Here is an 18,628-nt window from a genome sequence, read left to right as displayed (position 1 = left end):
TTAGCATCAAGAGGTCTCTGAGAGGTCAGGAGTACTCTCTCTAGTCAAACATGAATGGGAAAGCATGTGGTCAAAACTGCTACTAGGAGTCATCCTATCATTATGAGTGGGTGCAGCCTTAGGATAAGGTCAAAACTATGGTTAGCAGACGGAAGCAAAAGGAAGCACCTGGATTCTTTACCACATCACGGAGCCACCAGACAAATAGTCCTAATGAATATCCATGTTGCTTAGCTGTTTCAAGTTGGGATATCCTGTTTCTCGCAGCCAAGAGTATCCTTAAATTATGCGATGCATTACCAGCTCCAGTGGACTAGAGCTCTTTGAGATCCGGGGTTTGGTTTACGTCTGTGTGCAGCGCAGTTCCCAGTACTCAGCACAGGTTTGTTGAATGAATCAATGGGCAATGGCGGATCAGAGTGTCTTGTGTATTAACACATGGAAACTTCATCATCATTGGGAAAAGCTCTAGTTGTTGATAATATATCCTATCCTCACTCCATACTACAAGCAAGGTAGTTATGGGATCAGAAGGAGAGAGAAAATGGGAGGAGAATAGATATCTCACAGGGAGAGGGTGCTACCCCTCACTTCTTCATCTCCTGTCATCCGCCCATTTGCTTAAGCCAAACACTTGGTAGTCTGCTGCGTTCCTCCTTTGCCATCACCAACACCCTCTCTCCCCAGACTTGAAGCCAATCACTCAGTTAGTCCCGTCCATTCTACATTCAAAACATGCTTCAGGGCTTCCCTGGTGGCGCAGTGGTTGGGAGTCCGCCTGCCGATGCAGTGGACATGGGTTCGTGCCCCGGTCCGGGAAGATCCCACATGCCGCGGAGCGGCTGGGCCGGTGAGCCTGTGCCTCTGGAGCCTGTGCTCCGCAACGGGAGAGGTCACAACAGTGAGAGGCCCGCGTACCGCAAAAGAAAAGAACATACTTCAAATTCATCCCCTTCTTTCATCTCCATCACTTGGTCCAGGCCACCATGACATTAGATGACTGCAAAACCTCCCAACAGGGTGCCGGCTTCCTCTCTAGCCCCCCCTTTAATCCACTTGGCACTCTGAAGCCAGACGGGCTTCCTGAAAATAAAAGCCATGCCATGTCCTCCCCTTGCTTAAAACCCTACAATAGTTTCCCACTCTATCCCCTCCCCAAAAATCTAAATAACAAGCAAACTTATTACCAGGACCTTATGGTCCCACATAACCTGTCCTTTCCAGCCCCTTCAACTCCATGCAGCCCCTTCCTTCCTTTACTGTCCCACTTCACCCCCACTGGCCTCTTCTCTGTTCACGGACACCCCAAGCTTTCCTCAGCCGCCTTGGTACATGCTTTTCCCTCTGCCCGGAACACTTCCACCATTTAAACAAAGTTTTTAAATGGTGAAACATATTATCCTTAAAGAATATAGAAAATGCACACACACACACACACACACACAGTTTAAAGAATGATTGTAAACCTAGCACCTACGTAAGAAGAAGAGTAAAAGATAGAGAATAGAAGGTCCTGCAAATGCCCCTCTCCAATCATTTCTTCCACCGTCACCCAGAGGTGACCACTGACCTGACATTTGAAATAATTATTTGTCTGCTTCTCTTTGTAGTTTTATAATCTCTGTATAATTCCCCCAGATCCTTTTAATTTTGCATACTTTTGAAGGTTAGGTATGGAATCACACTGTATGCATTCTTTTGTTTCTGGCTTCTTTCACTCAATCTTATTTTTTGTGAGACTTTATTTTGCATGTTTGCACGTAGCTATAATTCATTCATGCTTGTGGCTGTAGTGTTTCATATTATAACTATTCCACAATCTGTTTATCTCTTCTGCTGTCAGTGGGCATCTGGATTGTTTTCTGTGTGGGATTGTTATAAGCAATGCTACCATGGATGTTTGGATAGATGTATCCTAGGGCAGATGGGAAAGAGGAGGGTTGTTGTTTTTTTTTTTTCCAGTTATGAGAGTGCCAGGTTTTTTTGTTTTGTTTTGGTTTGGTTTTTACCATTTTTTACTATAGTAAAAGTTAATTTACTATGTTGTCCTAGTGTCAGGTGTATAGCAAAGTGATTCAGTTATGCATATATATATATATATATATATATATATATATATATTCTTCTTCAGATTCTTTTCCATTATAGGTTATTACAAGACACTGAGTATAGTTCCCTGTGCTATATAGTAGGTCCTTGTTGTTTATCTATTTTATATATATAGTATTGTGTAAATGTTAATCCCAAACTCCTAATTTATCTCTCCCACTCTCCCCAATATCCCCTTCGGTAACTAAGGGGAATTTTCTAGAAATGGATTTGCTGGGTTGTAGGTTAGGATCATCTTCAACTTTACTAGATAACGCCAAACTGTTTTCCAAGATGACTGTACAAATTAAACTCCCACCATCAATGTACGAAAGTACACACTGCTGGTCACTACTTACTCTTACCAGACCTGTTAACTGACCTGGGGATTGTGTGAGCTCCACACAAGTACTGGGCACTGCTCCAGGTTCTCATATGACCTTCACAACAGCCCTGAGACATCAGTGTCGTCTTTCCCATCTTGCAGATGAAGAAGCCGGTCCAGCATTGGTTTAAATCATTAGCAAATCATGGTGCTGGGATTCAGGCCCAGGTCTGTGTGACCGGACCCTATGCTTCTTCTGCCACGTCATACTCCATACATACTTATTGGAGAAGTCTGTGGGTCCTTATTGGGTAGCTATGGGTAACTATGAGCATCTTGAGCATGGAACTCTTTTGGGGAGTGTAGTGCTGTGACCTCAGTCTTTGGTGCACATTAGAATCACTCAGTCCCACCCCAAACCCACTGAATCAGAATTGACAGCAGTGGGGGTCTAATAAGTGTGAAGTGGGCATCTCATTGTGGTTGTAATTTGCTTTTCCCTTTTCACTAATGATGTTGAGCATCATGTCATTAGCTTCCTGGTCATTTGAATTTTTTTTTTTTTTTTTGGAGTCTGTTCAAGTTTTTCACTCATTTCTGATTGGGTTGTCTTCTTATTGACTTATTAGAACTCTTTACATATTGTGACTACAATTCCTTTGTAGTTATATGGGTTGCAAATATGTTAGCTTAGTCTGTGGCTTGTCTTTTCATTTTTCATGATGTTTTCTAAAGAGCACAGCAATTTAATTTTGATGAAATCCAAATGAGCATTTTGTTTTTCTTTTATGGTTCGTGTTTTTGTGTGTCTTGAATCTTTACCTATCTAGGTGGTAAATATTTCTCTTATGTTAAGTACGTACATTTTAAACACATTTCTGAGGTGATTCTGCTGTGCGGTTCCCTTAAGTTCAGAGTCAGATCTGAGTTTGACTCCCAGATTTACCACTTAGCTGAGCAAGTCACCTTGTCTCTCTGAGCCTCAGTTTCCCTATCTGCAAAAGGATGTAAATATAGGGCCCATCCACAAAATGTGTTAGAAGGATTCAACGAAATAAAGCTCAAAGAGAGCTTAGCAAAGTGCCTGGCATGAAGACAATGTTCCATAAAAGCTGTTTTGTTTATAAACTGGCTGGCTTCGAGGACAGCAGAATGGGACGGAGGAATAACTTGGTTTGTTGTCTGTTTTCAGTACATCAAGACCTTTTACAATGAGTCGTGGGAGAGAAGGCATGGACATCGGATAAACCTGGATACTCTGACTCTGCTCTGGTCTGTGACCGTGTCCATATTCGCCATTGGTGGACTTGTGGGGACGTTCCTGGTGAAGTTGATCGGAAAGGTTCTTGGGAGGTCAGTGGGGGCCATCTCTGTTTGGGGATCCCTTCTGTAATGTTCATAAATATGTCTGTATCAGAGTCAGGATCCCAGCAGGCAACAGAGTTCCATTCAGTCCAACCGGAGAAATTTTAACGCCAGAAGGGCAAGGAGCGGAAGTAGGGTACCGGAGGCCAAGGAGAGGTGAATCCATGGGTGATGGGCTGACAGGCAGCCGCTGAGATTGTAGAGGCACCAGGCTATGTCAGAACCCTACTGTCCAAACAGGGAGGAGCTCGGAAGAAATACCCTGGCTCCTTTCTCCTCCTGCCCTCCAGTCTGCTGCTGGTACCTCTCATTGGTCAAACCCAAGTGGAAGCCTGAAAACTCAGGAGTCTTGTTGGTGCGGTTCAGGAGGACCAGCTCCCAGGGCACAGAGCAGAGCGGGGAGAGAGGGGAGGGATCCATTTACAGGAGCAAATGGAGAAGAGTCAGCACAGTGTCTTAGAGATTGTTCCACATAAGTACCGATAGATCTGCTTTTTAAAAATCAGTTGCTTAGACAGTCTTCCGTTGTATGACTGGATGATAACTTATTTAACCAGTTCCCTATTGAGAGACATTCAGGTTGTTTCAAATCCTTTGCATTACAAACAGGGCTGCGGTGAGTATCAATTTCATTTTGAAATTCCCAATCCTCGCCCCCTCTACTCAGATCCAATTTACCTCTGAGCTTCTTTCCTCATTTATTTTTAAATTTATTTTTATTCCTCATTTTTATTACCCGGCTTTAGTGACAGAACCCTCCTCCCTCGTGAGACTGGACGGTGACCATGTGGGTGCACAGACCCTGGCTAATCTTCTCTCGTATAAGACTGAGTTATCAATAAATTCCCCCAAAACATTTTCTCTACGTCCTTTCTCATAGCAACTTCCTGGGGGACATTGAGGTGTTAATGGAAAGAGTAGTCTCTAGAGCAACCGTGTGTGAACTTGAATCATGAGTCTTCTACATCCTGGCTGTGTGGGCTTGGCCAAGTCATTTAATGTATTTGAATCTCAGTTCCGTCATCTATAGAATGGAGTCAGTAGTTGCTACCCTGCAGGGGATGCTATAAGGGCTAAAGAAAATTAATGGAGGGGGAATGGTCCATTAGCAGTAGCTCAATAAAGAGAAGCTATTATTATCTACCATATTATTTACTCATCATCACCTTGACACCATACACAGTAGGGACTCCACAGATCTCCATATTGCACTGACCTGAATTAGCAAAGAGATTCATCAGACCCCAGGAAATCCCCCCCGGCCCTGGGGCTTCAAAAACAGCGTTAATAATGGTGCTGCCCACTCCTTTACACTCAGCCTCACATCCCCAAATTAGAACCGATGATGTTCAGAGCAGCCTTTCCATAGGCTGGGGCAGGAGGCCGTCTGAAAACATGTGATGCTCATAAAGGCCTGTGGTACCCCAGTGAGGTAGAGGAGGTGCCGACATTCTCTGTGTCCCCAGGGGCGCTTCCAGGGCAGTAGCTAATGAGAACTCAGTACACAGGAGGTACAACGGTCGTGGAGTAGAGTCAGGGCTGCCGTTTTCTGAGGTCCCCCAATGTTTCAGGCACTCACACACAGCCTCTTGTTTAATTCATTCGACTCCGTGGGGTCTATTGATGGAGAATGGGAACTGAGCAAGGTCAGAGCATCTGGCCAAACTCAGCCAGCTCACACAGTGCCTGAGCTCAGGTAGGACCCAACACACGTCGGCCACGCACCATGATCTTTCCACTTGCCAAGGAGATCATAGTGTCCTGCTGGCACTGGTCTTGGAACATCCTTGACTACTTGACAACAGATAAGTGACCAGCTGGCCCCAGACTGGCACCACTGGCCAGGGTCTCCAAGGCACTGTCGCTAAGCCTGTGGCCCCAACTCCTCTTGCCTATTCCAGTAGATGGAGTGACCCCTGGCCCCAGACACTATTGCCTGTGACACATTCCTACCTTATATCTGGCCGTGGGCACTTATGCCCCAAGCCTGCCCCAGAAGAAAACTCTGAAGCCAAGCAGCTGGTACAGGAAAAGGAACACTGGATGTCCTTTGGATGTCGTGGACCAGCAAGTTCTGACTCCCCAACTTGCCAAGTGTGTGACATGGGACTTTGCCACCTCTCACCTCTCAGCCAGCGCTTTTCCTGCGTGTGAAATGAAGGTGATCAAGGTGGCTTTACCATCCTCAATAACATGGCGGCAAAACAAAACAGAGGGAAAGCAAAAGAGAAAATGTATTTGAAAAGTACTAAATTTCTAAGTGATGGAGGAGTCCTAGGATGAAGACAGAGATTGATCAAAGGGCTTTGGTTGTCATACCCCAAGCAGGTGCCAGTTCCTTTTTTCATCATTATAAGTATAAAAGTTGAATTGAGTCTCAGCTTGAATAGTAACTCTGTAGGGGAGAAAAGGAGCAAAAATTAAAGAAGTTGGCTACCATGTATTCACCTCCAGCTATAGACCAGTCCTTGACATATGGTACATCATTTACTTCTTACAACTCTCTGTATTATTGTAAACCAGAGGCCCAGCAACTTGCCCATGGTGACAAAGAATGGGGTTGACCTGATTCAGACACAGGTCTGTTAGACCACAAGGCTGCACTCTTCCCATGATGTGGTGTGGATGGAAACTGCATCCTGATGCCTCGTTTTTTGTCTCTGATGGTGGCTGTCCCAGAGGAAGAGGAGGCTGGCTCAATGTCTAAGGCTAGGATCGGATCCAAAGAAAGGGGCCCAGATGGGTGACTTGGAGGGAAGTTTGGGTGGAGCTGGGGGTCCTTGGAGTCAGGTGGTCCTGGTCACCAGCAGGTCCAGCAATGGGATTGATCCTGGCTGAGGCATATGGCTCATCTGTGATTTAGGAGAGGAATGAGGACAGGGGAGCATAAGGGACGTGAAACCGTCTCTGGAGCTGAGCCACCCCCATTATGTGGTCTCAAGGATGCAGGTTCCTTGTCTCCTGGAGTCTCTAGCCTGGAAAATTCTGAGCCAAAAAGAATTCTGATTGAGTCCCTGCCCCTCATTTGGGGTCATCTATCCTCTGCTTACCCGGCTTTAGTGACAGAACCCTCCTCCCTCGTGAGACTGGACGGTGACCATGTGGGTGCACAGACCCTGGCTACAGGCCCGGCTGTAGACCTGGGCTCTGATGCTCACAGCTCGTGGGGCCCTGGATGAGTTCCTTGAACTCTCTGGGCTTCACTTAGTTCACAGTAAAGTGAAGATAAAGTCATAGCCACGTTGGAGGATGGTAGTGAACATTAAATGGGATGACGGATGTAGAGCATTCATCTCAGCCACTGACGTAGAGCCGGCATCCAACTTAGGTTCACTAGCATCTTCATCATCCCATCGTCCTCATCATCAGTGCTTCCTGAGAGGCGTCGGTCCATCACCTGACAGAGCCGATGATGCAAATGTCCCTTCAGATGCACTCACATTGGCCTCTTTCACATATCATTGGATCTAGGTCTTCCCTCCAGAGTGGAGCACAGAAAATATGTGGGAACCCACAGGGAAACTCACACGGACTTTGAAATCAGATCCTCAGTCAGATTCTCCAGCAAGCCATGGTTTGTTCCTTCTTTTTTTTTTTTTTAACATCTTTATTGGAGTATAATTGCTCCTTTACAATGGTGTGTTAGTTTCTGCTCTATAACAAAGTGAATCAGTTATACATATACATGTGTCCCCATATCTCCTCCCTCTTGTTTCTCCCTCCCTCCCACCCTCCCTATCCCACCCCTCTAGATGGTCACAAAGCACCGAGCTGATCTCCCTGTGCTACGTGGCTGCTTCCCACTAGCTATCTATTTTACGTTTGGTAGTGTATATATGTCCATGCCACTCTCTCACTTTGTCACAGCTTACCCTTCCCCCTCCCCATATCCTCAAGTCCATTCTCTAGTAGGTCTGTGTCTTTATTCCCGTCTTGCCCTAGGTTCTTCGTGACCAGTTTTCTTTTTTTTTAGATTCCATATATATGTGTTAGCATACGGAATTTGTCTTTCTCTTTCTGACTTACTTGACTTTGTATGACAGATTTTAGGTCCATCCACCTCACTACAAATAACTCAATTTCGTTTCTTTTTATGGCTGAGTAATATTCCATTGTATATATGTGCCACATCTTCTTTATCCATTCATCTGTTGATGGACACTTAGGTTGCTTCCATGTCCTGGCTATTGTAAATAGAGCTGCAATGATCATTTTGGTACATGACTCTTTTTGAATTACGGTTTTCTCAGGGTATATGCCCAGTAGTGGGATTGCTGGGTCGTATGGTAGTTCTATTTTTAGTTTTTTAAGGAACCTCCATACTGTTCTCCATAGTGGCTGTATGAATTTACATTCCCACCAACAGTGCAAGAGGGTTCCCTTTTCTCCACACCCTCTCCAGCATTTATTGTTTGTAGATGTTTTGATGATGGCCATTCTGACCGGTGTGAGATGATATCTCATTGTAGTTTTGATTTGCATTTCTCTAATGATTAGTGATGTTGAGCATTCTTTCATGTGTTTGCTGGCAATCTGTGTATCTTCTTTGGAGAAATGTCTATTTAGGTTTTCTGCCCATTTTTGGATTGGGTTGTTTTTTTTTTTTTTTTGATATTCAGCTGCACGAGCTGCTTGTATATTTTGGAGATTAATCCTTTGTCAGTTGCTTCATTTGCAAATATTTTTTCCCATTCTGAGGGTTGTCTTTTTGTCTTGTTTATGGTTTTCTTTGCTGTGCAAAAGCTTTTAAGTTTCCTTAGGTCCCATTTGTTTATTTTTGTTTTTATTTCCATTTCTCTAGGAAGTAGATCAAAAAGGATCTTGCTGTGATTTATGTCATGTAGTGTTCTGCCTATGTTTTCCTCTAAGAGTTTTATAGTGTCTGGCCTTACATTTAGGTCTTTAATCTATTTTGAGTTTATTTTTGTGTATGGTGTTAGGGTGTGTTCTAATTTCATTCTTTTACATGTAACTGTCCAGTTTTCCCAGCACCACTTATTGAAGAGGCTGTCTTTTCTCCATTGTATATTCTTGTCTCCTTTGTCAAAGAGAAGGTGACCATATGTGCGTGGGTTTATCTCTGGGCTTTCTATCCTGTTAAAGCATAACATAGTGGAAGGCAGCTCTCACACTTTCCCTGAGCTTTCTCTTGTCTACGCTAAATGTCCCCAGTCCCTTTGGCCATTTCTCAAGGATATGGGCTTCAATCTCCTCATTATCCTATTGCTCTTCCTTGAATTTGACCTCTTCTGCCAAGAGCTGATGATCTGGGCTGCACTGGGGAGATTCTTCACCACTGGAGAAGCTCAAAACAGTGAAGCCGGTGTCCGCGGTGGGGTTCCCAGGGGGCGCTGGAGTTCTGCTCTCAGAAACGGCATGGTGCTGGCCCCCCTTGTTCTGCTGCATGTCATGCCTGGGAAAAATATGGAAACACAATTGATTAAAATCCCCTTCTCTGAACCTGAGTGAGTCAGCTTTGTGAATTATCTGCAAATAAGGTTTCTATCCTCACTGGGACACTGTCATGCTGGGGGTTATTTTGGGAAGGACTATACTAATATGATGAACTTGCTTAGAGGGTGTGCAGCCCAATCTGCAAATGTTTCAGATCAGACTTGAATGTGATTTTAACATCCCCTGCATAGCACAAAATACATCATCACATCTAGTGCAGGAGCTCAGACCAAAGCCCTGGGAGTCATCATTGGCTCCTCTCTTTCTCTCCACCTCTATCCAATTCATCAGTATTTTGGGTTCTGAACCCCAATTTCCAACATGTGTGGCGGGGAGGGAGTTCCCACACACCATCAAGCAATTCTCCGGACACCAGCTGGGTGTCCTATAATTCACCTCCATTCTGACACCATCTACCTAGAGATGGCATCAGATTACAAGACTGAGAGCTCAGTCCTACAAGACTGCCGCCTCCACCAGTTCATCCGCCAGTCACAAGCCCTGGTTGTCACCTGTGTTTCTGACCAACTGGCTATAGGTTAGATGTTCCAACGACCCCCTGCCTCGCGTTTCAGGTTAAGGGTTCAGTCTCACAAGACTGCCCCCGCCCCAACTTCAGATGCTAATTGCAAGTCCAGGTTGTCCGCTGTGCTTCTGACCCAATGGCTGTAAGTCAGAGGTTCCAATGACCCCCCTCTTCCAGTTTGATTAATTTGCTAAAGGGCTCGGAGCTTCCATGCTCTCTCTGAGTGCACCACTCTCTCCAAATCTGTACGTGTTCATCAACCTGGAAGCTCTTCAAACTCTGTCCTTTTGTGTTTTTATGGAAGCTTTATTACATAGGCACAGTTGCTCAGGTCATTGGCCGTTGGTGATTGGACTCAATCTCCAACCCCTCTCCTGCCTCTGGAGGTTGGGGATGGCATTGAAAGTCTCAACCTTCTGATCACAAGGTTGGCTCCACTGGCAACAATCCCCCACCCTTAGCTCCTTTCCAAAAGTCACCTCATTGACATAAACCCAGTTGTGGTGAAAAGGGGCTTGTTATGAATAACAGGATATCTATTTCATCTTTATGGCTCTGAAGCAATTTCAGGAACTGAGTACAAGAGACTAAATATTATAACAAAAGATGCCCTCATTGCTCTTATCACTTGGGAGTTTCCACGGGTTTCAGGAACTGTGAGCTGGAAACCAGGGACAAAGATTGTGTATATTTTTGTTATTATATATCACAATCAACAAATTCCACCAGCCCAGTCTTCAAAACATGCCAAGATCTGGCACTCCCTCCACCGATACTGGCTCACTCCCTCCACTGCTACCATCCCGGTGCAAATTCCTATTAGCACTTGCCTGATCTATTGCAATATTCCCAGTTGGTCTCCCTGCTCCCACACTTACCCCTACAGCCCAGGGTTGACACAGAAGGCTAAGTGGTCAGGCCGTGACACTTCTCTCCTTAGAATCTTCTAGTGGTTGCCTGTCTCACTCAGGGTAGAAACCCAAGCTCTCTTGGTGGCATACACACCCCTTATGAGCTCTCTGCCACTCCCCTCCACCTTCACCTTCTACTGCTTGCTCTCTGGTTCTTCGATGCTTCTAGCCATGCTGGCCTCACTGATGTTCCTGAAATAGCCCACGTCTGGCTCTTCTCTGCCAGGATTGCTGTACCCCAGTGTCCATATGGCTCACGTCTGCTCTCTCTTCAAATCACGCACTGCACTGTCTTTAAGTCTGTGGTCAGGTGTTACCTTCTTGGGGAAGCCCTCCCTGGCCACTCTGTGTAAAATACACTCCCTTCCCTGCTTTCGTCTTCTGTGCAGCATTTATCACCATATGATATGCTACATATGTTTTATTTTTACTTGTTTATCAAGAAGAGCGTAGAAGCAGGGGCTTGGCCATGTTCATGGCTATGTGCCAGAACGTAGAATGACACTCAGCACCCAGTGTACCCTCAAACATGTATCGAGTGAATGAATGCCAGTTGAATGAATAAATGATTGTTGAAAGATGAATGGCTGTGAATAAATGTGGCCGCCACCATTGTGAGCGGCCTTAGTATCCTGGTTCCTGGAATGCCAGATCTCCCATTGAATAGCACGTGACCTTGGCCAAGTACTTAACTTCTAGATCTGGTTCTTTATGTGAGAAATAGGGTAACAAGATTACTTGACTTCTAGGGTCTTCAGTGAGTATAAAACACTTAAAACAATTCCTGGCACCTCATAAGAACTCCCTGAATGTTAGCTATCACCATGGGTTTATTTTATTTCTTTTTAAATTAATTGAAGCTCTAAATATGTTCCAGGTGCCATCCTAAGCACTTTACATAAATCATTCTCATAGAAGCCTTACAAGATAGACATTATTATACCCATTTTACAGGGGGGTAAATCAAGGCTGAGAGAGAGTAAGAAACCTGCCCAGAGTTGTTCAATTAGTATGTGGCTGGGCTGTCCAAGCAGGAACATTATTGGACATGGATTCGGGTGAACAGCAGCTCTCCAGCCCATAGACGTAGAAGCTAAAGTGAGATTCAGGGCAGATCAGAGCTGGGCCACGTGGAGTAGGTTGGGGTCCACATGACTTGGCTCCTAGATTCATTCCCTTCATTTATGCAGCAAATATATCTGGGACACTTGCATATGCCGGGATCTGGTGTAGCTGCTGGGGCTACAGTGGCAAGACAAAGTCGCTGACCCCATAGCACTTACATTCTAGTAGGGGAAGACAGACAACTAGCATAAAGCAAATAAATACAGAGGATAATTTTCTACAGTGTTGGGACTGTGAAGAAAATAGAACAGGGTGAGAGGATGGAGGGGAATGAGCTCTGCATTTGGGGGAAGCAGCCATGTCAAAGAGTGTCAGGAGGTTGCATTTGAGTTGACACTTTAGTGAGATAAGACTCATGCAATGAATAGAGGGGCACCAAGGATGAGGGCCATGAGTTAGGAAGGAGCCTGGCACACCTGAGGGACCGTGGGAAGGCTCATGAGCGTGAAGGTGAGAGTATGAGATGATGTGGCAAAAGCCATCTCATGCAGGGCTCTATAGGCCCTGGTGAAGAGTTTATTCTAAGTGCAGTGGGAAGCCACTAGCAGGTTTTAAGAAAGAAAAAGTACGTCCGTGTGTGCTATGAGAGGATAACTTTGGCTACTCTGTGGACCCTGAACTCCAGCAGGGCAAGAGTGTGTGTGAGCCTATTGCACTTCTATGAGTGTAGGATGATGGTGGCCTGGACCACTGCCATATTGTGGGGCTGTAAATGGGAGACGTGGTTTGATTTGGGATACATCTTGGAAGTAGTATAGATAGGACTCAGTGATGGATTGCATATGGGTCGTGAAGAAAATAAAAGATGTAAGTAGTATTCCCAGATATTTGCCTAAGCCACTAGGAAGGTAGTGGGTTTTTTTTTATGAAAAAGTCTATGGGAAGAGGGATTTGACATGCATTTTGGAGCAGGGAGGGATTTAGTAGTGGGAATTCAAGAATTCTATTTTAAATATGCTTGGTTTGAGATACCTACTAAATATGCTAGTGGAAGTGTCCAGGAGGCAGTTGGATATGTAAGTCTAGAGTTGAGAGGAGAGGCTGCATCCAGAGATACAGTTGGGAATTGTCATCGGTTAGAGGGATGAACTGGATGGGATCACCCAGGGAGGGAGTATAGAGAGAGGTGAGACTAGGAGAGAGATGAGCCGGAGCTCTGGGCACCCCAACTTTCAAGGCTCAGGGAGGTGAGGATAAACCAGCCTAGAGACTGAGAAGGTGAGGCTGGCGGGGAGAAAAATGGGAGAGGGTGCAATCCCAGATATGCAGAGAAGATTGTGTTTCAAGAAAGAGGGTGTGGTCAACCACATCAAATGCTGCTGAGATGTTGTACCAGGGGAAGGCAGAGAATTGGCAGTTGTTTGTCAAGGTAGAGGTTGTTGATGACCTTCACAAAGGCAATCTCCATGGAGTGGTAGAAATGATCTAATCAGAGTGTGGGTGAGGAAAGACTAGAAGATGAGCAGACAACATTCATGAAGGAGTTTCACCTAAAAGGGAGCCAACATGAGGAGCAGAGGGATGAGGACCAAGAGAGACAATATTTAGATGTGTTTATATGGGAATGATCGAGTAGAGAGGGAACAAATCCTTCACTGGGGTAGGGATGCACAATGACACTGATAGACCTTACATCACTGGGGCAGTTTCATCCAATGCAGGTAGGTGGGTGAATTTGGTGGTGGGGGATGAAGTAATCCTTACCTCCTCCTCTGTGAACTGATGATTTCGTTAACACTGATAACTACAAGTGTTAAAGACGAAATGAGATGAAATCATTTACAGAAGAGCCATGCTCTTTCTTAGTACTATACTAAAGGCATCACACTGAGTCTCCCCCAAGGATGAAAATTCTCTAGAGGTGGACCCAAGGATCTCATATTTGTATGTGCTATTGGGAAATCTGATGCGCAACCAGACTGGAGAACCACTAAATAATGCTAGCATTATTTTTATGGATATCATTAATATCATCCTAGTATCAAATGTCCAGTTTAACTGAAGTAGGTCAGTGGACAAATTGTCTGGGGATAGGAATTGAGGTATTGATTCCTAATCAAGCCCTTTATTTCTCATTGTCTACAGATTATAGAATGTATTGTTTTGTCCAACATCCAAGAACCCTCCAAATCTGGCCACAGCAACCCCCTCCTGCCTCTCCTCCCTCAACAATCTCTTCACAAACTTACCTTACACTAGCCTCTGCAGCAACAGGGGTTTATCCTATGTGGCCTCAAGGCGGGAACTGAGACCCAGAGGTGGAGCTACACGAAGAATATTTGGGCATGTTGTAGAAATCTTTTTTTTTTTTTTACAGACAAGCTGCTACCACCCATGAGATGGAAGGTCCAAAAGGGAGAAGCAGCATTCCTGGGTTTAAAAGCCAGGGCCACACTTTAGTGAGCAGGTTGCTGGGACTACAGAGAGATGGCTAGGGCAGAGGAGAAGACACAGAGCTGCTGGAATGGATCACAGAGAGGGGGAAATACCCTGCTTCTCCCCTTCCCCGCCCTCTAGATGGACATCTGGCCTCTCATTGGCCAATCCTCCCAGGAAGCCAGAAGCAAGGGAGCCTGGGAAAGGTAGTTCCCCCTGAAACAGAGTCAGGCAGAGAAAGAAGGGAGCTGAGCACAAACAGGCAAATGGTGGGCACAGTTCTGAGTTATACAATCTCATATTTTCTATATCTTTACTTATAGAAGTCACAGATGGTCACTAATTGACTTGTGTGATTTATTTGCTGTCTGTGTTCCTCACTAGGCTCTAAAGCCCATGATGGGGAGGACAGAGATGACTCCCATATTCCTGGGGTAGACCCAGTGTCTAGCACTCACTAAGTACATGATGAGTGGAACCCAAGTGAAAGCGTCTGTGAGGAGGGTCCAGGTCTTCCTGCCACTCCCTCCAACCATTGTGCCGCTTTCCTCGCAGGGCTGACACAGTAGTTCCTCAGAGGACTGAGGGGAAGGGCCCTGAACATGGAGCAGTGCCGTGGGGTGCAGGGTATTCGCATCCTGCTTTGAGCTTTCACCAATAACAGAAATTAGTGCCTTCAGACTTATCTTTATTGAATCCTGAGGCTGTGACCTTCAGCATCAGAATAAGGGAGGTTACTCTAGATTGGAATTTTTGTTTTAAGTCTCTGCTAAATCACATTTTTTCACCATGATAAGGTCCAGTTAAATTAATCTTTTGAAAGACTAATTTGAAATCATATTTATTTTTTAATAATTAATACATTCATGTGACTTAACTTTCAAAAGGACCAATTAAAGTCAAAAGTTTCGTTTTTGTTTCTGTCTTCTGTCTCCTCCTTGGAGACAATCAGTGTTACCAGCTTTTTGTGTATCTTTTCCAAGATTTGTGCCTATCTCTACACACACACACAAACACACATTTTATCACATAAGTTGTTGCATAGTCTACATAAAGTTCTGTATCTTATTCTTTGCACTTAACAATACATCTTTGAGATTTTTCCATATCAAAATATAGAATGCTACCTCTATTTTAATGTCTGCATAATATGCCACATTATATATGTATCATAATTTATTTAAATAGCCCCTTATTAATGGACATTTGGGTTGTTTCAATCATTTGCTGTTATAGAAGATGTTGCAATGAGCAGGCTTTATACCATCTGAATTGAGCTGCAAAATTCACTAAGTTTGGGGTTCTCCAAGAAGTTGTAGGAAAGGGAAAAAAATTTAATGAACAGCTTGAGATAAATCAAAAATAGTAGAAAGAACTTTGGCCCGGAAGTTAAGAGAGCTAACTCCTACAAGTAATAACGAAGTTCCCTTTCAAGCCCTAGCTTCTTACAATTTCTAAAACAGTTTAATACTGTTAAATCATTGAGTCTTTAGGGAAAAAGTATCCTGTGAGAGGCTGTTTCCCCAGCTACTTGATTCATTAGTTGTATGACCTAAAACAAGTGACTAATTTATGTGTCCTAGTTAACTTATCTATAGAGCAGAGATAAGAATAGTACCTACTTCATAGGGTCCTTTTGAGCAGTAAATGAGCTACTCATGTAAAATGCTTAGAATGGGGTCTGTCATATAGCAAAAGTTCAATCAGTGTGAGCTATTAAGATCATTTTGCAGATGAGGCAAGGAAAGCACAGAGCAATGAAGTACGAAGTCCCCTAGGTCATAAAAGAGACAGCTGGTGCAGGAACCCAGGTCCCCAGGCCTCCAAATAAGTTATGCTTCTCAACTGTGAGGTCTTAGGAATATGTTATATATTCATATAAAACAGTGGTAGTGGTCCTAACAAGGAGCAATGAATAGTAAGACTTGCCAAAGGAATTTGGCTGACCTCGTTTGAGGGGATTAGCTCAGCCTCATGCTTCATGCTATAGTTCATCAAATTGCAGGTGCCATTAGGTATAAGAAGCATTGTTACATGAACTGCAGAGAGAGAGAGAGAGAGAAAGAAAGAAAGAGAAAAAGAGAGAGAGGAAGAGAGGGAGGGAGGGAAGGAAGGAAGGAAGGAAGAAGGGAGGGAGGGAGGGAGAAAAACTATGCCAGCTGAAGTCATAGGATGCTGTAGGTGTGCTAATTAACAAGCTATTGCTCCCAGCTCCCAAAGTACCCTTCTGTGCTCTGCTCTGTGATGCAGGGGCTGAGACCTGCAAGCCTCACCTGCCCTTTGCCACAGGGGCACTAGAAGAGGGGGGACTTGCTCCCTTTAGTTTGCCTGAATTTCCTGCCAGCCCCAGCAGTGACCTTAACCAGTTCCCTGTGTTAATTCTCTCTGTGAAACTAACTAGAGTAGTTTTCATTTCCCTGCCTGACATCTGACTCATGGATTGTAAGACGCATTTTGACTTTGTAGTGTTAAATGAAGGTCTTAGAACCAATGAGATAAAATATTGCAACAGGGAGGCTCATAGAATATCAGGGCTCTCAGTGCCTTCGGAGGTGACCTAATCAACCATGGTAATGAACCCAGAGGAAGGAAGTTCCTTGCTCAGGGTCATATGGCCAAAGGTGGCAATGGGGGTGGGGGGGGTCTGGATCCTGTTCTGGGGATACACAGGCCAGTGGCAGCCTCATCAAACCCCTCCTTTTCTTCCAGGAAATTCACTTTGCTGGTCAACAATGGGTTTGCAATTTCCGCCCTGTTGCTGATGGCTTGTTCTCTCCAAGCAGGAGCCTTTGAAATGCTCATCCTGGGACGCTTCATCATGGGCGTGGATGGAGGTGAGCCTTCACCGTGGCAGGAGAGGGGGCAGTAACACATTCCTGGGGCGTGTTTCAAAATGTGAGGGGTACTTGTGGCTGTCACATGCATCCCTACTGATATTGAATTGGCAGAGACCAAGAACACAAGAACCCTGCATAAAGTGGGGCAGTCCCATGGGATGGACCACCCACCCACGACGCTCCTCTAATGGAGAAGCACTGACTGGGACGGACCCAAACCAACTCCAAAGACCTGCATGGTCTTCGGCACATCACGCATTCTATTTATCATCTTCACCATAAAATTCATATTCCAAGTTGTCTGTGGTTTCCAGGGAGTTTTTATGAGGATTATGTTTCCTGTCTGGGCCTCTGACTCATTCATTCTTTTTTTTTTTTTAACGATGTTTTTTGATTTGTACCATTTTTAAAGTCTTTATTGAATTTGTTACAATATTGCTTCTGTTTTATGTTTTGGTTTTTCGGCCTTGAGGCATGTGGGATTTTAGCTCCCCTACCAGGGATCGAACCCACACCCCTGCATTGAAAGATGCAGTCTTAACCACTGGACCGCCAAGGAAGTCCCTCATTCATTCTTTCATTTATTCACCAAGCAGCATTTACGGAGTACATGCTGTGCCTTGTGGTCTACACTGGGGACACAGTGGTGAACAGGACCCCCCAGTCCCTACACCTGGAGCTTACGTTCTAGTGGGTGGACAGATATGTAATTAGATATATGAGGTAGATAATGGTAAGCCCTAGGAGGAAAAGAAGCAGCACAGGAAGATAGCAAGGGCTATTTTAAATAGGACTCAGGGAAGGCTGCTCGGAGGAGGAAACAAAGGAGCAGAGACGGGAATGAACCAAGGGCAAGAAACAAATGAATATTGTGGGAATTGTGTACCTGGCGGAGAGAAGAGGACAGTGTCCCTGAAGTGGAAGCATGCTTGGCAAGTTCAAAGAAGAGTCAGGAGGCCAGTGTGGTGGAGCCTGGTGAGCCAGGGGGGGAGTGGATGCAGATGAGTTGAAGAGGGGCCAGTCAGATCCCACAGGACCTTGTAGGTCACAGTGAGGACTGCGGATTTGTGCTGAGTGTGATGGGGAGCCGGGGTAGGGTTGAGAGAAATGTGACAAGAGTTGGTTTATGATTCAATAAGATTCCTCCCACTTCTGTGTAGAGAGAAGGTAGGGGGAGGGCAGGAGTGGGGTGGGAAGGCCATCCGCCCCGGGGATGATAGCTATGAGTAGGACAGGATGGCGGTGGTGGAAGGGGTGAGACATGGCCTGATTCTGGCCATGGCCTGTGAGAGTAGGAGACTCAAAATACATTGTCAAAACCAACAAGCCAACCCTGCTTTCTTTCTAAATACACAAATCCGTAGAATGTTACTTTCAGCCCTTTGTGGAAAGATCACAAGCTTTAGGATTAGAAACCCCTGGGACTGGATCCCACCTCTGCTATTTGCCAATTACTGACTTTTGATAAGTTACTGAATGGTTCTGAGCCTCAGTTTCCTCATCTGTAAAATAGAGATAACAATAGCTACCTTGGAGGGCTGTTAAAAGGCTGACATGAAGACGTGTGTGTGTGTGTGTGTGTGTACATACACTGCCTAATGCTGCTGGAACCCTGTATGAA

General features: G+C 44.9%; 1 protein-coding gene across 1 annotated transcript in view; it reads left to right on the top strand.

The window, feature by feature from the left end:
- SLC2A9 (solute carrier family 2 member 9) overlaps positions 1–18,628 on the top strand; it is a 183,937-nt gene that overhangs the window by 21,621 nt on the left and 143,688 nt on the right. The window contains exons 3-4 of the mRNA XM_030863845.2: positions 3,606–3,766; positions 16,880–17,004. Of these exons, the coding sequence (XP_030719705.2) occupies positions 3,606–3,766; positions 16,880–17,004 (286 nt within the window). The remainder of the gene's footprint in view (positions 1–3,605; positions 3,767–16,879; positions 17,005–18,628) is intronic.

The sequence above is a fragment of the Globicephala melas genome, chromosome 5 (genome assembly GCF_963455315.2).
Source record: "Globicephala melas chromosome 5, mGloMel1.2, whole genome shotgun sequence".
Taxonomy (NCBI): Eukaryota; Metazoa; Chordata; class Mammalia; order Artiodactyla; family Delphinidae; genus Globicephala; species Globicephala melas.
This window is presented reverse-complemented; position numbering and strand designations above follow the sequence as displayed.